Source organism: Babylonia areolata, chromosome 31, assembly GCF_041734735.1.
Source record: "Babylonia areolata isolate BAREFJ2019XMU chromosome 31, ASM4173473v1, whole genome shotgun sequence".
Lineage (NCBI taxonomy): Eukaryota > Metazoa > Mollusca > Gastropoda > Neogastropoda > Buccinidae > Babylonia > Babylonia areolata.
The window spans coordinates 27095230-27112435 of NC_134906.1; the positions used below are offsets into that span (position 1 = coordinate 27095230).

General features: G+C 43.0%; 1 protein-coding gene across 3 annotated transcripts; it reads left to right on the forward strand.

The window, feature by feature from the left end:
- Positions 1 to 1612: 1612 nt before the first annotated feature.
- LOC143276205 (fatty acid-binding protein, liver-like) lies at positions 1613 to 15980 on the forward strand. 3 transcript variants are annotated; one of them, XM_076580656.1, is made up of 5 exons: positions 1613 to 2081; positions 6147 to 6348; positions 12597 to 12781; positions 13649 to 13750; positions 15601 to 15980. In XM_076580656.1, the coding sequence occupies exons 2-5, from the start codon at positions 6270 to 6272 to the stop codon at positions 15649 to 15651; spliced, it is 417 nt and encodes a 138-aa protein (XP_076436771.1). In that variant the 5' UTR covers positions 1613 to 2081; positions 6147 to 6269; the 3' UTR covers positions 15652 to 15980. The 3 variants fall into 3 exon arrangements, with proteins under 3 accessions (XP_076436771.1, XP_076436773.1, XP_076436772.1); XM_076580658.1 differs by having other exon boundaries at positions 1613 to 1896; XM_076580657.1 differs by having other exon boundaries at positions 1857 to 1985.
- The last annotated feature ends 1226 nt before the right edge of the window (positions 15981 to 17206 follow it).

Sequence of the window (17206 nt, forward strand, 5' to 3'; positions counted from 1 at the left end):
GTGTGTATGTATCACTGAACTTGCCTACTGTGTGTGTATGTATCACTGAACTTGCCTACTGTGTGTGTGTGTATGTATCACTGAACTTGCCTACTCTGTATGTATGTATCACTGAACTTGCCTACTCTGTGTGTATGTATCACTGAACTTGCCTACTGTATGTGTATGTATCACTGAACTTGCCTACTGTGTGCATGTATGTATCACTGAACTTGTCTACTCTGTGTGTATGTATCACTGAACTTGCCTACTGTGTGTGTGTGTGTGTATGTATCACTGAACTTGCCTACTGTGTGTGTATGTATCACTGAACTTGCCTACTGTGTGTGTATGTATCACTGAACTTGCCTACTGTGTGTGTATGTATCACTGAACTTGCCTACTGTGTGTGTATGTATCACTGAACTTGCCTACTGTGTGTGTGTATGTATCACTGAACTTGCCTACTCTGTATGTATGTATCACTGAACTTGCCTACTCTGTGTGTGTGTATCACTGAACTTGCCTACTGTATGTGTATGTATCACTGAACTTGCCTACTCTGTATGTATGTATCACTGAACTTGCCTACTCTGTATGTATGTATCACTGAACTTGCCTATTCTGTGTGTGTGTATCACTGAACTTGCCTACTGTGTGTGTGTGTGTATCACTGAACTTGCCTACTGTATGTGTATGTATCACTGAACTTGCCTACTGTGTGTGTGTGTATCTCTGAACTTGCCTACTCTGTGTGTGTGTGTATGTATCACTGAACTTGCCTACTGTGTGTGTATGTATCACTGAACTTGCCTACTGTGTGTGTGTGTATCTCTGAACTTGCCTACTCTGTGTGTGTGTGTATGTATCACTGAACTTGCCTACTGTGTGTGTATGTATCACTGAACTTGCCTACTCTGTATGTATGTATCACTGAACTTGCCTGCTCTGTGTGTGTGTATCACTGAACCTGCCTATTCTGTGTGTGTATGTATCACTGAACTTGCCTACCTTGTGTGTATGTATCACTGAACTTGCCTACTGTGTGTGCATGTATCGCTGAACTTGCCTACTCTGTATGTATGTATCACTGAACTTGCCTACTGTGTGTGAGTATCACTGAACTTGCCTACTGTGTGTGTATGTATCACTGAACTTGCCTACTCTGTGTGTGTGTGTGTATCACCGAACTTGCCTACTGTGTGTGTATGTATCACTGAACTTGCCTACTGTGTGTGTATGTATCACTGAACGTGCCTACTCTGTGTGTATGTATCACTGAACTTGCCTACTGTGTGTGTGTGTGTGTATCACTGAACTTGCCTATTGTGTGTGTATGTATCACTGAACTTGCCTACTCTGTGTGTATGTATCACTGAACTTGCCTACTGTGTGTGTGTGTGTATCACTGAACTTGCCAACTGTGTGTGTATGTATCACTGAACTTGCCTACTCTGTGTGTGTGTATGTATCACTGAACTTGCCTACTGTGTGTGTGTGTATGTATCACTGAACTTGCCTACTGTGTGTGTGTGTATGTATCACTGAACATGCCTGCTCTGTGTGTATGTATCCGACTGAACTTGCCTACTGTGTGTATATGTATCACTGAACTAGAAAATACAGCCCAGTGTTGGACTGCAGCCTCCTTCTCGGAAGCGATCGAGTGGGCAAGTTGCTTATATTATTTCCCCCGGTTAAGGACGAGTTGAACAGCTAAGACCATACTCCGCCAGCCACGGCGTCATTTCTGCCTTTCCGTCGCCCGCCCGGTCTCCTCACAACACGCATGCAGGCTTGGTTTTCTGGGAAAAAAAAAAGACCGTTTCTTGCTATGCCACATTATCACCGGCATTGTGAGAGCGCGGTTGGTGGGAAACACGCACGTTGTCTGACCGCGTCTTTCAGAGATATCGTGTTTGTGTTTTCACATTATTCTACAGCATTCTTTTTTGTGTGTGACTGAAGTACACAGACAACCGAGTGAGATAGATGCGTAAATTATAGTAAGAAAAGGAATACTAAAAGACATCGTTTTTGTGTTTTCACATTATTCTACAACATTCTTTTTTGTGTGAAGTAGGGCCTACACAGACAACCGAGTGAGATAGATGCCTTTTTTTTCTTCTTTTTTTCCTTCTTTTTTTTGTGTGTGTGTGTCTAATATCACTTCAAGTGAAAAGACGTTAAACTGAAGACAACACACACGCACGCACACACACACTTTTTTTCTTCTTTTTTTTTTCGTCTAATATCACTTAAAGTGGAAGACGTTAAACTGAAGACTACTACTACTACATTATTCTACAGCATTCTTTTTGTGTGAAGTAGGCCTACACAGACAACCCGGAGTGAGACAGATGTGTAAATTGAAAATTTTGTACTTCCTGGTTATACAGGTTTTACAAACAACAAGGGAAGGGGTGTCAGTCTGTTCGTGCGGGAAGGGTGGGAGGTGTCCAGGATTGTAGAAATTGAAAGGATCTTTTCTCCTTCAATTTTTTTGTAAAATATCATTACCTGGTAGTAACGAGCACATCATTTTTGGTGTAGTGTACAGATCCCCCAACTCAGATTATGAGGATCATGCTAGTGTAATTAAACTAATAAACTATGTATTCAACAGTTTTAAAAACAAGGTTATTGTCTCTGGAGATTTTAATTATCCAGAAATTGACTGGCAAAATGTGATAAGTTGTAAAAATGAGGACCACCCAGCTACGAAATTTTTGGATTGTGTTCAACAAAATTACATTGTACAAATGGCTTCCGAGCCCAATCGTTATAGAGGTTTACAAAAACCTAATGTGCTAGATCTGTTGTTTAATAACTCTTATGAAAACATCAACACTTTGGATTACTGGCCCCCTCTAGGGAAGAGCCACCATTCTGCCCTCTACTTTGATGTTCAGATCAAGTGGGAACATCCATCTGGTCACTCTGTGAAATATCAACTAGATAAAGGAGATTACGAAGGCATGAAGCATTACGTAGGTGAGATAAACTGGGATGACCTTTTGAAAAATGAGACATCTGTGGATGAAACCTGGGAACTTATTCATGATGTAATAATAAAGTCCATGAACAAATTTATTCCAAAAAAATCATTCAAACAAGGACCCTCCAATAAACAAAGACGTGATCCCATTCCCCAGTCACTTTTGGATAAAATTCATCAAAAGCGTAGAGCCTTTAAAAAAAATATAAGAAATATCCCACTAGTGAGAACTATAAAATATATGCACGTGCTAGAAACCAGGTAACATGGGAGTCAAGAAAAAACGTGAAAGCTAAGGAAACTAAATTAGCTAAAGAATCTAAGCATAATCCAAAAGGATTCTTCCGTTATGTTGCAAGTAAAACTCTGCCAAGAGAACAAATTGCTAATCTAATAAAGGAAGATGGTACCTTAACACAAAATGACTCAGAAAAAGCAGCTGTGCTAAACAGATTTTTTGCTAGTGTTTTTACCGAGGAGAGTAACGTAAATGTCCCAGAGTTTTCACTTAAGACAGAGGTTACTGAAATTTCCAACGTGGAGGTCACAGTTGAACAGATGAAAAAAAGCTCTAAAGAGCCTAAACCCATCAAAGTCCCCAGGACCTGACGAGATACACCCACGAGTATTAATAGAGCTTGCTGAAGTTATTGCTCACCCACTTAAGATCTTGTTTGATAGAACACTAGATAAGGGTGAAATACCAAAAGCTTGGAAAGAAGCAGAAGTACGTCCTATCTTTAAAAAAGGTAACAAAAATTCTGCGGGTAACTGTCATCCAGTCAGTCTAACATCAGTTGTTTGTAAAGTTTTTGAGGGTTTTATTCGAGACGCTCTCTGCCAATATTTAACCAAACATGATCTGTTATCTAGAGAACAGTTTGGATTTACCAGAGGGCGCTCGTGTGTTACACAACTACTTGTTACATTACAAGATTGGTTAGTCATGCTAGATGAGAAGGTACCAGTCGATGCAGTCTACCTTGATCTAAGGAAAGCTTTTGATACAGTTCCCCATCACAGACTCATGAATAAACTAGGAGGCTATGGGATAAAAGGCAAGCTACTATTGTGGATCAGAGATTTTCTAAATGGAAGATCACAGTTTGTAAGTGTAAATAGTAGTAAATCATCAAAGGTTAAGATAACTAGTGGTGTACCACAAGGTAGTGTTCTTGGCCCAGCCTTGTTCATATACTTTATAAATGATATGCCTGGTGAGGTAGATTGTAAAGTAAAAATTTTTGCAGACGACACCAAGGCTTACTCTGCCATCCGAAATACAGAAGACAGAGATCACTTGCAAATGTGTATACATAATCTGGTTAAATGGACAAATACTTGGCTGTTGCAATTTAACAGCGAGAAATGCAAAGTTCTGCACCTTGGAAAGAATAATCCACAGTATCAGTACACGATACAGGAAAAGGGGGTAACTCGAACAATGGATAGTACAACAGCGGAAAGAGATTTAGGGATCACGATGGACCCAGAACTAAGCTTTGAGGCACATATAAATAATATAGTGAAAAAGGGAAATCAAATTTCTGGTCTTCTTGTGAGAACTATAACTAATAAATCTCCCGAAATTATGATTCCATTGTTCAAAGCTCTGGTTAGACCCATTATTGAGTATGGAAACAGTATGGTGCCCTTACCTTAAAAAAGCACATAAATATGATTGAAGGAGTTCAACGCAGATTTACCAAGTGTATAACTAGTAATACTATTAGTACTCGTGATCTTAGTTATGAGGAGCGCCTGGCTCTTTTTAATATGCCTAGCCTTGAGTTTAGAAGATTAAGAGGTGATCTCATTGAAGTATATAAGATCATGCACAATATTTATGATCCTTGCACCACCTCTTCATTGTTTACTATGGCTAACTGCGATAAAACACGAGGGCACAACTTCAAAATAAACAAAACTAATTTCGTAACTAACCAGTTCCGCAAGTTCTTTACTAACCGTATCATAAATCTGTGGAATAACCTTTCCTATGACACCATCAATGCACCATCGGTAAACGCCTTCAAAAATCACATTGACAAAAAGTTTAAGAACCATGTATTTTCCACAGAGTTAAATCTTTACTGAGCTGTAGATAAATATAGTATACACTATGCCAGATTTAAACAAGGGTTTGTTCACAACAAGTGATCCAAAAGCACATAATGGACACTGATTACGAGGGCAAAAGGCTTTTAGCCTATAGCCAAACATTTCTGTGATCTGTGATTCTGTAAATCATAGTAAGAAAAGAAATACTGAAAGACATCGTGTTTGTGTTTTCACATTATTCTACATTCTTTTCTGTGTGAAGTAGGCCCACAGACAACCCGGAGTGAGATAGATGCGTAAATCATAGTAAGAAAAGAAATACTGAAATACCGCAAGACTGAAGCCGGAACTGAGGAGCAGAGCTGACAAAAGCAGAATACTCTGAACAGGCAACAAAGCCATAAGTATCAGTATCAGTAGCTCAAGGAGGCGTCACTGCGTTCGGTCAAATCCATATACGCTACACCACATCTGCCAAGCACTGAGACAGTGCCTGATCAGCAGCGTAACCCAACGCGCTTAGTCAGGCCTTGAGAAAAAAAATAATAATAAAAAATAATAAATAAATGAATAAATAAATAAATATAGCCATAAACAGTTTTGTTGTTCGTGATAAGTGTATCGGTCAAAGGGTTGACAGAGCGGATGGCCGTAAAACAGTTCAGTGCACTGAAGAAAAGCACCAGAAATGCGTGAACATATAGATGAATAAACTCAACGGTATTCGAAGAGCGAGGAACGAGATTTGAGGAAAAAAAACAAAAAAACTCGGCAACGGGAAAGAAATATGCCAATCGCATCAGTTTTTTGCTCAGTCTGATAACAAACTAGGGTATTGTGTCAAAATCGAACTTCAGTTTTCAACCTGCTTAGTTGTACATCAGTTTCAGTCGATGCTCTCTCACCAACTTCACTGAGCAAAATTGATAGCTTCCGCAAGTGTCCAACCGATAATTTTCTTCCGTGCTAGTTTTAGTTGGTGACCAGCATCGACCGTGAAGGTCTTACGGTGCCACTGAGGGCTGACAATAGGATTACCGAAACATACAAGTTAAGTTCAAACTTTCGACTCGGAGTAAATGAAAGGTTGTTGTTGTTTTTTTTCCAGAACTGATCCATTCCCAAATAGTCAGTGTTAAATTAAACAACTAACGAAAACAAAGCTATTTAAACAGCAGCAGGACTCAGTGTTGAATGATATTCTACCCAATACTGAAATCACAGCTAGGAAATGGCAGAGGCATTTCTCGGTGTTTGGCAAGTGGACCCCTTAACTATCACGGGCCTGGATAAGTTTGGAGCTGCTATGGGTGAGTGGTGATCATTTGTGGCATCCTAGTCTGCAGTCAACAACATCGTCAGTACCATCATCTAGTTCGCGACTGCCTTGTTTGTTTCACAGAGAGACAGACAAACAGACAGACAGATAGGCGGACAGAGACAGACATACAGACGGGCAGACAGAGAACTTGACCTGGGACCGGAAAACGGACAGACAGATAGACAGAGACATAGACAGAGAGAGACAGATAACACTGGCTTGAAGAGGGACAGGAAAACGGAAATGCAGATACGTTTGAATGTGGGGCACACACACACACACACACACACACACACACACACACACACACACACACACAAACACACACACTGGCACTCAGTCACACACACACACACACACACACACACACACACACACACCGGCACACACACACACACACACACACACACACACACACACACACACACACCGGCACACACACACACACACACACACACACACACACACACCGGCACACACACAATTGTGTGTTTTTCATTAATTCATTCATTTACTATTGCACTTGTGTCTTATAAACCTTAAGGTTTCATGACAATAAAATCTATTCTATTCTATTCACACACACACACACACACACACACACACACACACACACACACACACACACACACACACACACACACACACACACACACCGGCACACACACACAATTGTGTGTTTTTCATTCATTCATTCATTCATTTACTATTGCACTTGCGTCTTATAAACCTTAAGGTTTCATGACAATAAAATCTATTCTATTCACACACACACACACACACACACACACACACACTGGTCGGTCAGATTCGGGACTTGAGAAGCACTCCACGGACTTTGCATGAGGAGAGGAGATGACCTCTTGAAGCAGGCTGTTCCAGTCCCCTGACAGTCCTCCTGAAGAAGGAAGAAATACTTCCTGTAGTTCGTGTTACACGCCGTGAGGAGATACGCCTCCCTGTGTGACTGTATTGTGAACCGTGCTGGGGTGTTTGGTTGGGTGTCTAGTGGGCCTGAATGGCCGGTGTTGTTCGTGCTGACCTCTTCATGATGGTGTTTGAAGAAGGTACAAGACATCCAGCAGCGCAGTCCTCCTCAACAACCAAATCGGAATATACTTTAAGACCACAGTCGGTGTCCGTCAGGGTTGCCTGCTCTCCCCAGTACTATTCAACCTTTTCCTAGAAAACATCATGCGCGAAACCCTCCATGACTTCCACTCTACCATCTCCATAGGAGGAAGAATCATCAACAACTTGAGATTCGCAGATGACATAGATCTACTAGGAGGCAGCAACAAAGAACTACAAGACCTCACCAAGAGACTAGAAGGAAGAGCAGGTGCATACGGAATGGAAGTGAGCACCGAGAAAAGCAAAGTGTTGGTAAACAGCTCAACCAACACCCAAGCTCAAATCTTCATGAACGGACAACAACTTGAAGAAGTGGATGCTTTCAAATATCTCGGCACCACCCTCACAAACGACGGTCGCTCAACAACTGAAATAAAGATTAGGATAGCGATCGCAACATCAGCAATGGCTAAGCTCAGCAAGATTTGGAAGAGCAGAGAGATCAGCTTTCCAACAAAGATCAAACTGTACCGATCCCTGGTGCTATCCATACTGCTGTATGGATGTCAAAGTTGGACTTTAACAGCAGAGACTACTAGGAAAGTCCAGACGTTTGAGACAAAATGCTTCAGACGACTGCTTGGAATCTCATGGAAGGACAGAAAGACCAATGACTTTGTCAAGAGCCAAATAACTATGCTAGTGGGTCCACTGGAACCACTCTTAGCAGTGGTCAAAAGGAGGAAGCTGTCATGGTTCGGGCATGTGACACGCCACAATTCACTGCAAAAGACAGTTCTACAAGGAACGCTAGAGGGTGGTAGGCGAAGAGGGAGGCAAGCCAAATGCTGGATGGACAACATCAAGGAATGGACCAATATGGATAGCGCTACGCTGATACGACAGGCAGAAGATAGAACCGGATGGCGTCGTCTGACTACGGAATCGTCCCTCATGTCTCCTCTACGCCCATCCCGGGCAGGAGAATGAATGGATGGAATGGACCGCGGTGGTCAGCCTTGCTGCTCTTATTCTGTCTGCTATAGGGGTTGACCACTGTATAGATGTGTCAGCATTCGGAGTCGACACTTGAGGAGTGACGGTGGCGGTTCAACAACCCATCGGGTTTGCACTCTTGTTTCCCCCCCCCCTCTGCCCCCCTCCCCCTACCCCCCCCCCTAACCCCCATACCCCCCGCCCCCCACCCACCACCATCACCTCTTCCAGCACCACCACCAACACCACCTCTTCCAACACCACCACTACTACCTCTTCCAACACCACCACTACTACCTCTTCCAACACCACCACTTCCAACACCACCGACACCACCTCTTCCAACACCACCAACACCACCTCTTCCAACACCACCTCTTCCAACACCACCTCTTCCAACACCACCACTACTACCTCTTCCAACACCACCTCTTCCAACACCACCTCTTCCAACACCACCTCTTCCAAGACCACCAACACCACCTCTTCCAACACCACCTCTTCCAACACCACCACTACTACCTCTTCCAACACCACCTCTTCCAACACCACCTCTTCCAACACCACCTCTTCCAACACCACCAACATCACCTCTTCCAACACCACCACTACTACCTCTTCCAAAACCACCTCTTCCAACACCACCAACACCACCTCTTCCAACACCACCTCTTCCAACACCACCTCTTCCAACACCACCACTACTACCTCTTCCAACACCACCACTACTACCTCTTCCAACACCACCTCTTCCAACACCACCAACACCACCTCTTCCAACACCACCACCACCACCTCTTCCAACACCACCACTACTACCTCTTCCAACACCACCTCTTCCAACACCACCTCTTCCAACACCACCTCTTCCAACACCACCAACACCACCTCTTCCAACACCACCACTTCCAACACCACCGACACCACCTCTTCCAACACCACCAACACCACCTCTTCCAACACCACCTCTTCCAACACCACCTCTTCCAACACCACCACTACTACCTCTTCCAACACCACCTCTTCCAACACCACCACTACTACCTCTTCCAACACCACCACTACTACCTCTTCCAACACCACCACTACTACCTCTTCCAACACCACCTCTTCCAACACCACCAACACCACCTCTTCCAACACCACCAACACCACCTCTTCCAACACCACCACTACTACCTCTTCCAACACCACCACTTCCAACACCACCGACACCACCTCTTCCAACACCTCCAACACCACCTCTTCCAACACCACCACTACTACCTCTTCCAACACCACCTCTTCCAACACCACCACTACTACCTCTTCCAACACCACCTCTTCCAACACCACCTCTTCCAACACCACCTCTTCCAACACCACCAACATCACCTCTTCCAACACCACCACTACTACCTCTTCCAAAACCACCTCTTCCAACACGACTACTACTACCTCTTCCAACACCACCACTACTACCTCTTCCAACACCACCACTTCCAACACCACCACTACTACCTCTTCCAACACCACCTCTTCCAACACCACCTCTTCCAACACCACCACTACTACCTCTTCCAACACCACCTCTTCCAACACCACCTCTTCCAACACCACCAACATCACCTCTTCCAACACCACCACTACTACCTCTTCCAAAACCACCTCTTCCAACACGACTACTACTACCTCTTCCAACACCACCACTACTACCTCTTCCAACACTACCTCTTCCAACACCACCAACACCACCTCTTCCAACACCACCAACACCACCTCTTCCAACACCACCAACACTACCTCTTCCAACACCACCACTGTCTCATTCAGTCACTGACTCACTGACTCACTCACTGACTCACTCACTCATCCCTTCATTATTCATTCATTCGTTCACATCCTACTTCACTCCATTAAAAAAAATTTCCAAGCAGAGCGCAGATCCAGATGTTTCATTCTGCCATATACTCACACACACACACACACACACACACACACACTGACACACATATAAACACACACCGGCACACACATACACACGCACACACACACACTCACACACACATCCACACACACACACACACACACACACACTCATTGTTTGACTCAGTAACAGTGGTTTTTCCAGCATAGATGGTGGAATTGTCTCATTCCGTCCGTTTTTCTTATCGGTTCGTTCGTTTATTGACTCACTTGTGTAAACAAAGTGAGTCTATGTTTTAACCCGGTGTTCGGTTGTCTGTGTGTGTGTCCGTGTGTCTGTGTGTCCGTGGTAAACTTTAACATTGACATTTTCTCTGCAAATACTTTGTCAGTTGACGCCAAATTTGGCATAAAAATAGGAAAAATTCAGTTCTTTCCAGTCATCTTGTTTAAAACAATATTGCACCTAATATAAAATAAAAAAAAGAAGCCAAATTATATGCAAACTGCATTTACTGTTATATTTATATTTTTTGTATTCTCTAAACTTGGCACTTTGACCTCTTATTCTGACACAACAACAAGAGGAGTCATTATTATCATTTTTTGTTCAAACAGGAACTTCTTTTGCTAAGCATGGAAGTTTTATTTATTTTGCAAACGTTTTGGTGGAGATAGTAAAAAAGGGAAATTACTCTGTAATTATGCAAGGGGACTTAATTTGATTTAAACTGATCTTTCTCATCTTAAACATTACATTTTGAAATTATACACAATACATAAAAAGCTTGGATTTTTTTTCTTCAGTGTATCACAAGTGAGTCTTGAGGCCTTGCCTCTCTTGTTTATTTATAGTCTGCTCATCTAAGATGATGATATTAGACTGAAAATAAATGACATTATTATTATTATCATTTGGATTATTATCATTTCTATCATAACTGATGATGATTGTTATTATTAATTAGAAATCGACATTTCTGTATATTCGAATGAAAAGGGGGGTGGTTGAGGTGGAGGGGAGGAGGGAGGCGGGCAAGGGGGAGGGGACTAAGAAAGGAAGAGACAGACAGACAGACAGACAGACAGACAGACAGAGAACAGAATGTGGAAAAGATAGAGTACAAAATCTAAAATGGAGAGGGTGAGTGTCAGTGATTGGAGAAAGAAAAAACATAATATTGGAAGGGTGTGTGTGAGAGGCGGGACAGGGGAAGCGGGATTAGGACAAAAGAAATTATCAATAATCAAATATTGTGTGCACTACTTCTGTAGATTATTATTTGAAAAGAGGTTCATGTGGGGACCTACAATAAACAACCAACTGGACTATTTAACACATAGCTAGCTAACTTTAATAAAGAACAGTTTGAAATATATAACTTTTCCCCAAAAATGTTAACATTTGAAACTGGTAACACGTGTTCCGTAATTTCTGGAGGCAAAAAAGGTTTCATTACTAAACAGCGGGTTAAAACATGCTCTACCGTTAAACGTCCCTTGCAAATGCATTCAATATTTTCACAATATTTTGTGTATGGGGCATTTAGTAATAACCTAAATGCCATGCTCTTAACAGCCCTGCCAGTTCTTTTAGCATTTGATAAGAAACTGACCAAAATGTTTAACTCACTCAGTACGGCCAGTCCCCTCTTCTCTACACAGACCCGTCGGATGTCCAGTGGATGTCTGAATGACCCAACCTTTAGCTTCCGTCGTAAGAATTGTGGTATTCTTTGTCAACATTCACCTCTTCAGTATAAGAGCCTTCCTCTTGCAATATTTTGATGATGGTAATTGGAGTGAAACGCTGTTAACGTCGTCTCTTTCGCCGTTCGTATGGAGAGAGTTAATTCACTCACTGACTCTTCCCATCATTGTTCATTGATTCATTGGCTTTCTCCTTCAGTCCAGGTATCTCAGCAGAGCTGATCGAGATATTTCATTCTGTCAATCACTGACTGATTCATTCATTCACTTACTTTCCCCCTTCAGAGTTCATCCTTCATTCATTCATTCGCTCCCTCCTTCCGCCTGGCTTTCCCAGAGGAGCGGATCAAGATGTTTATTTCATTCACTCACTCACTCACTCAACCCGTCAGTGTTCATTCGTTCCTCTCTTCCCTCCTTCTCTTCACAGAGTTTCGCCGGTGGAGCGGCTCGAGATGTTTATTTCACTCACTCACTCACTCACTCACTCACTCACTCACTCACTCAACCCGTCAGTGTTCATTCGTTCCTTCCCTCCCTCCTTCCCTCCAGGTATCCCAGCGGAGCGGATCGAGATGTTCCGCACACTGTTATACACGATAGAGCTCAGTGTGGCCGGGGACACCTACACTGGAGTGGTGACCTTTGACACAGACCTGGTGCCCGTGCAAAAGTACCCCTTCCAGCTGGGCCAGGCCTTTGAGTTCTCTTACGCTCTAGATGGCTCCAAACCTCAGGTAACTGAATGAATGAATAGTATGGATACTTATACAGCCCCTATCCTTGGTCGGAGACCAAGCTCTGAGTGCTTTACAAACACGGAGTCATTAAATTTGATTAGCATTGTGTTTGTTACAAGGTGTTCAGTGATAGATATTCTAAACGATTCCTGAACCGATTTACGTCGGATAGATTGCAAAAGAAAGCTCCGAACCTCAGATAACTGAACTTGAATGAATGAATGATGTAGATACTTATACAGCGCCTATCCTCTGTCGGAGTCCAAGCTCTAAGCGCTTTACAAACACGGGGTCATTTGCACAACAGGCTGCCTACCTGGGTAGTTCCGAGTGACGGCTGCTACTGGGCGCTCATCATTCGGCGTTTCCTGTGTCTTCCAGTCACATTTCGTGCACGCACACACATACACACTCAGACAGACATATAGCATTTTGCGTGTATGACTGTTCTGTTTATTTATCCCGCCATGTAGGCACTGCAGCCTTACTCCATTTTTGGGGGATGTGCATGCTTGGTACGTTCTTGTTTCCATAACCCACAGAACGCTGACATGGATTACATGATCTTTATCGTGCGTATTTGATCTTCTGCGTGCGTATGCACATGAAGCGGGTTCAGGCACTAGCAGGTCTTCACATATGTTGACCTGGGAGATTGGGGGAAAAAATCTCCACCCTTTACCCACCAGGCGCTGTTACCGAAATTCGAACCAAGGAAACCTCAGATTGAAAGATTTAACCACTCGGCTTTTGGCGCACCCGTAGTTAGACCGTCCTGCTATGGCCCTACCGTGGTCGGCTGGACTGTTACGTAAGCACCAATGTCAAATGATTCCTCATCCTGACCCGGACTGTGTCTAACAGCTGACGGTGACGCTGGAGGGAGGGAGGTTCGTGGAGAGGTACAGGCTGGACGACAAGGAATGGGTCACGGTCAGAGAGGTCAACGACAACGTCATGACTGCTGTGAGTATAGCTTCTTTCGACAACGTCATGACTGCTGTGAGTATAGCTTCTTTCGACAACGTCATGACTGCTGTGAGTATAGCTTCTTTCGCCAACGTCATGGCTGCTGTGACAGAGCCATCCCAGTTTTGTTGTTTGTACAGAGGATAGGGGGGAGTGGGAGGAGGAGGGGGGGACACAGCCATCCCAGTTTTGTTGTTTGTAGGGGGTGGGGGGGGGGAGTGGGACATCATGGCTGAGAACAGGGTGTAGGGGGAAAAAAAGCTGGGCGGGGGGGTGGGGGTGGGGGGGGAACACAGCCATCCCAGTTTTGTTGTTTGTAGGGAGTGGGGGGGGGGGGGAGTGGGACATCATGGCTGAGAACAGGATGTAGGGGGGGGGGGGGGGGGGGGAAGCTGCATAAACTCAGTCTTTTAGTTGACCCACAATAAAGATACTTGACTTCTTACTGTCGTTGTGAGTCATCATTGTCAAATGATTATCGATCTTTAACGTTGTCACGTGTCATCTACATTACCATGACTCAAAGTGTTGTGCGGCCGGATTGACGCTGGTTGTCATCTGTTATGGTTTTTGGCATAATGTTCAACTCGCTTCATCAGTATTATCATCGTCATTGTTGTTGTCAGTCATTGTCATCGTCGTCTTGTGTGACTTGTCTTCCTCCTTGTCTCCGCTCTTCTTGTTACTGATTGTATGATATATATATATATATGATAGTCGTGTCCGACTATGACCATCAGAACAGCAGAGGAGGCAACTGCTGTTCTGACTATTTGGGCTAGAATTTGATTATAGTGGAGAGTGTCTTGCCCAAGTACATCCCCACTCTCTCGGCCAAGAGCCTCGGTTTTAGGACAGTCGGCGTTGGGATGGTTCCCAAAGGCCAACTAGCCCACAAGGCTGCAGCACTAAAGAGCCAGTGCAATTTTGCCTCCTAGTTTGAGAGTCATAGTCCTTCACAAAAGACTAAGCTGTAAATGGTTTCCCATTGACTGGAGAAACCACTGGTAATACAGCTCTCACTTTGCTGTTGGCCCAAATGTAAACTTATGTTAATCTGTGATATAAGCCGAGTGTTGGGCCTTTGATTGTGTGATGAAGCATAGCTAATTGTCTGCGTTCTTCTTCCTCCTATACACCCCACTTTGCCCTATACTGAAGTCATCATGTACTGTGTGTGTGTGTGTGTGTCTCTGTGGGCGGATGTTTGTCAGTGTGTACGCGGGCGTGTGGATGTGTGTGTAGGATATTTTTGTCAGTTGTGTGTGTATGTGTGTGTGTGTGTGTCACGGTGAGAGAGAGAGAGAGAGAGAGAGAGAGAGAGAGAGAGAGAGAGATTGTTCATAACTGCAGTTTGTAGTATTGTCTTGGTGTACAGATACACATATATGTGTTGTTTTTTCGTGTGAAGTGGTACGTTATTATGCACTGTTGCATACCTGTTGTTTCACTGATGTTCGGCGCTTAGAGCCCATTACATGGGGAGATTGCACCATATAGATACTATCTATTATTATTATTATTATTATTATTATGTCGAATAATGCAATGGTGGGAACTCTGATGCTGAGGATGGGTGCAAATGTTTATGTGTGAGTTCACACGTGTGTGTGTGTGTGTGTGTGTGTCTGTGTGTGTGTGTGTGTCTGTGTCTGTGCGCGTGCGTGCGCGCGCGTACATACATGTGTGTCACGGTGTGTGTGTGTGTGTTTTCACTGTCTGTATATGTGTGATGTTTTTGCATCTGATAGGTTTCGAACCCACAACCCCCGGTCATCAGTCCATGATAACCACTGTATTGCAGCTACTGGTCTTTCTCTAACTATACTCCCTTTTCTTTGTTTCAGACCACAACCTTCAATGGAGTAACTGCGACTCAGACATTGAACCGAGTGTAGTTCAAGGGAGGAAACTCGGTCTTCATGTTCATCCCTTTGTCTTGTTTTAGTTGTCGTCCTTTCTCCTCCACCCATAATCGATGTTGTCATCAACAAATAATGCAGTGGTAGATTTTGCCTGCGAATTTGGGCCAAGTTTCTTTTTTGTGTATGAATATCAATCATGGTTACACAATGACAGTGTCATAATTTCATGGTTAATCTGTATTTGCTCATGTTTTCACATAAAAGGGCATGATTATCTCAGTTCATTGCCATTTATATTTTTGCAGAAATGTTGAAACTGATCCAGCCTCATTCTAAACCGGGCTTTGTGATTTCCCCCCCCCCCCCCCCCCGTTTAAGCGTTAGCAAGACCTGAGTGAAATGTGTTTTCCCTTTTCACAGACATTTACCCAAACAACATTCAATGCATCAGTCGGTAAATGTGGGGGGGGGGGGGTTGTTTTTTTGTTTTGTTTTGTTTTTTTGGTAGTAGTTGTTGTTGTTGTTGTAGGTTAGGGACAAAAGCAAGCTTTGAAACTTATAAATTGTCCTTTCTTTGATTAATGACACATCCTGTTACAGACTTTGGTCAAGGTTCAATGCTTCATTTACTTTTCTTTTCTTTTTTTCTTTTTTTTTTTCTTTTTTTTAATTCATCGAACTCTCTAAAAACAGTTAGGAATTTTGTAGAATTGCCCAATTGATTCTTGAATGAGTTAGTTGATGGTGCTTGTTTTAATTGCAGTGGCAGTTGATTTCATAAATTCGGTTACTGAAGTAGAACGTTCTTGTGTTAGTATTTGAATGTAGTACATTTTTTTTCCATCAGTATTTCTTGTGGAACTGTACTGAGGTGCAGAGAAGAACTGATCCCAAGATACATGACCATTGAATGCTTATGTGTCTCGCCGTGTATCCTTCTACCCGGCTTAGCTGATTTTAGTTTCAGTAATCGTTCGTCAGTGTAAAGATTTCAACTGACGCTGGCTAAGCTTACGTCATTTTGTCCTCTCGTCACACATAATGCTACAGTTTACAATTGATGTGACCAGACTGCTGTTTGAAACTAAAACCACACTATTACAGTGTTTGGGTGAGAATAAATCAGGTATTTAGAAGATACATAGCCGATTTTCATTGTCGACACTTAACGACAATCACTACACGGCTGACCAGTTTTGCTCGACGGCTATGGCTGAGTTGAAAACTGTGTTTCCGACACACTATATTTAATTAAATATCTCTTTTGTCGGATCAGTAAACTACAAGTATTTTGTACTGGCAGAATTTTCACAATTCCATCTTTAAATCTATACTATTTGTGTTTGCCTTCGTTAAACTGATTTAGCGTGGTTTGTAAGTTTTAGATGCGCTAAAACTGACCAGTTCCAAGTGACTTAAATTAAGATTATAAATTCATCTTAAATAATTAACACTTCATTTTATACTCATTATAAAATTGGTGTTGAGTTCTTTTATTTGCGACCTGTCCGACGCAAATCGGTTCAGGAATCATTTGGAAATCTATCACTAAACGCCTCATGAGTGTAACAAACACAGTTCCCTGAGT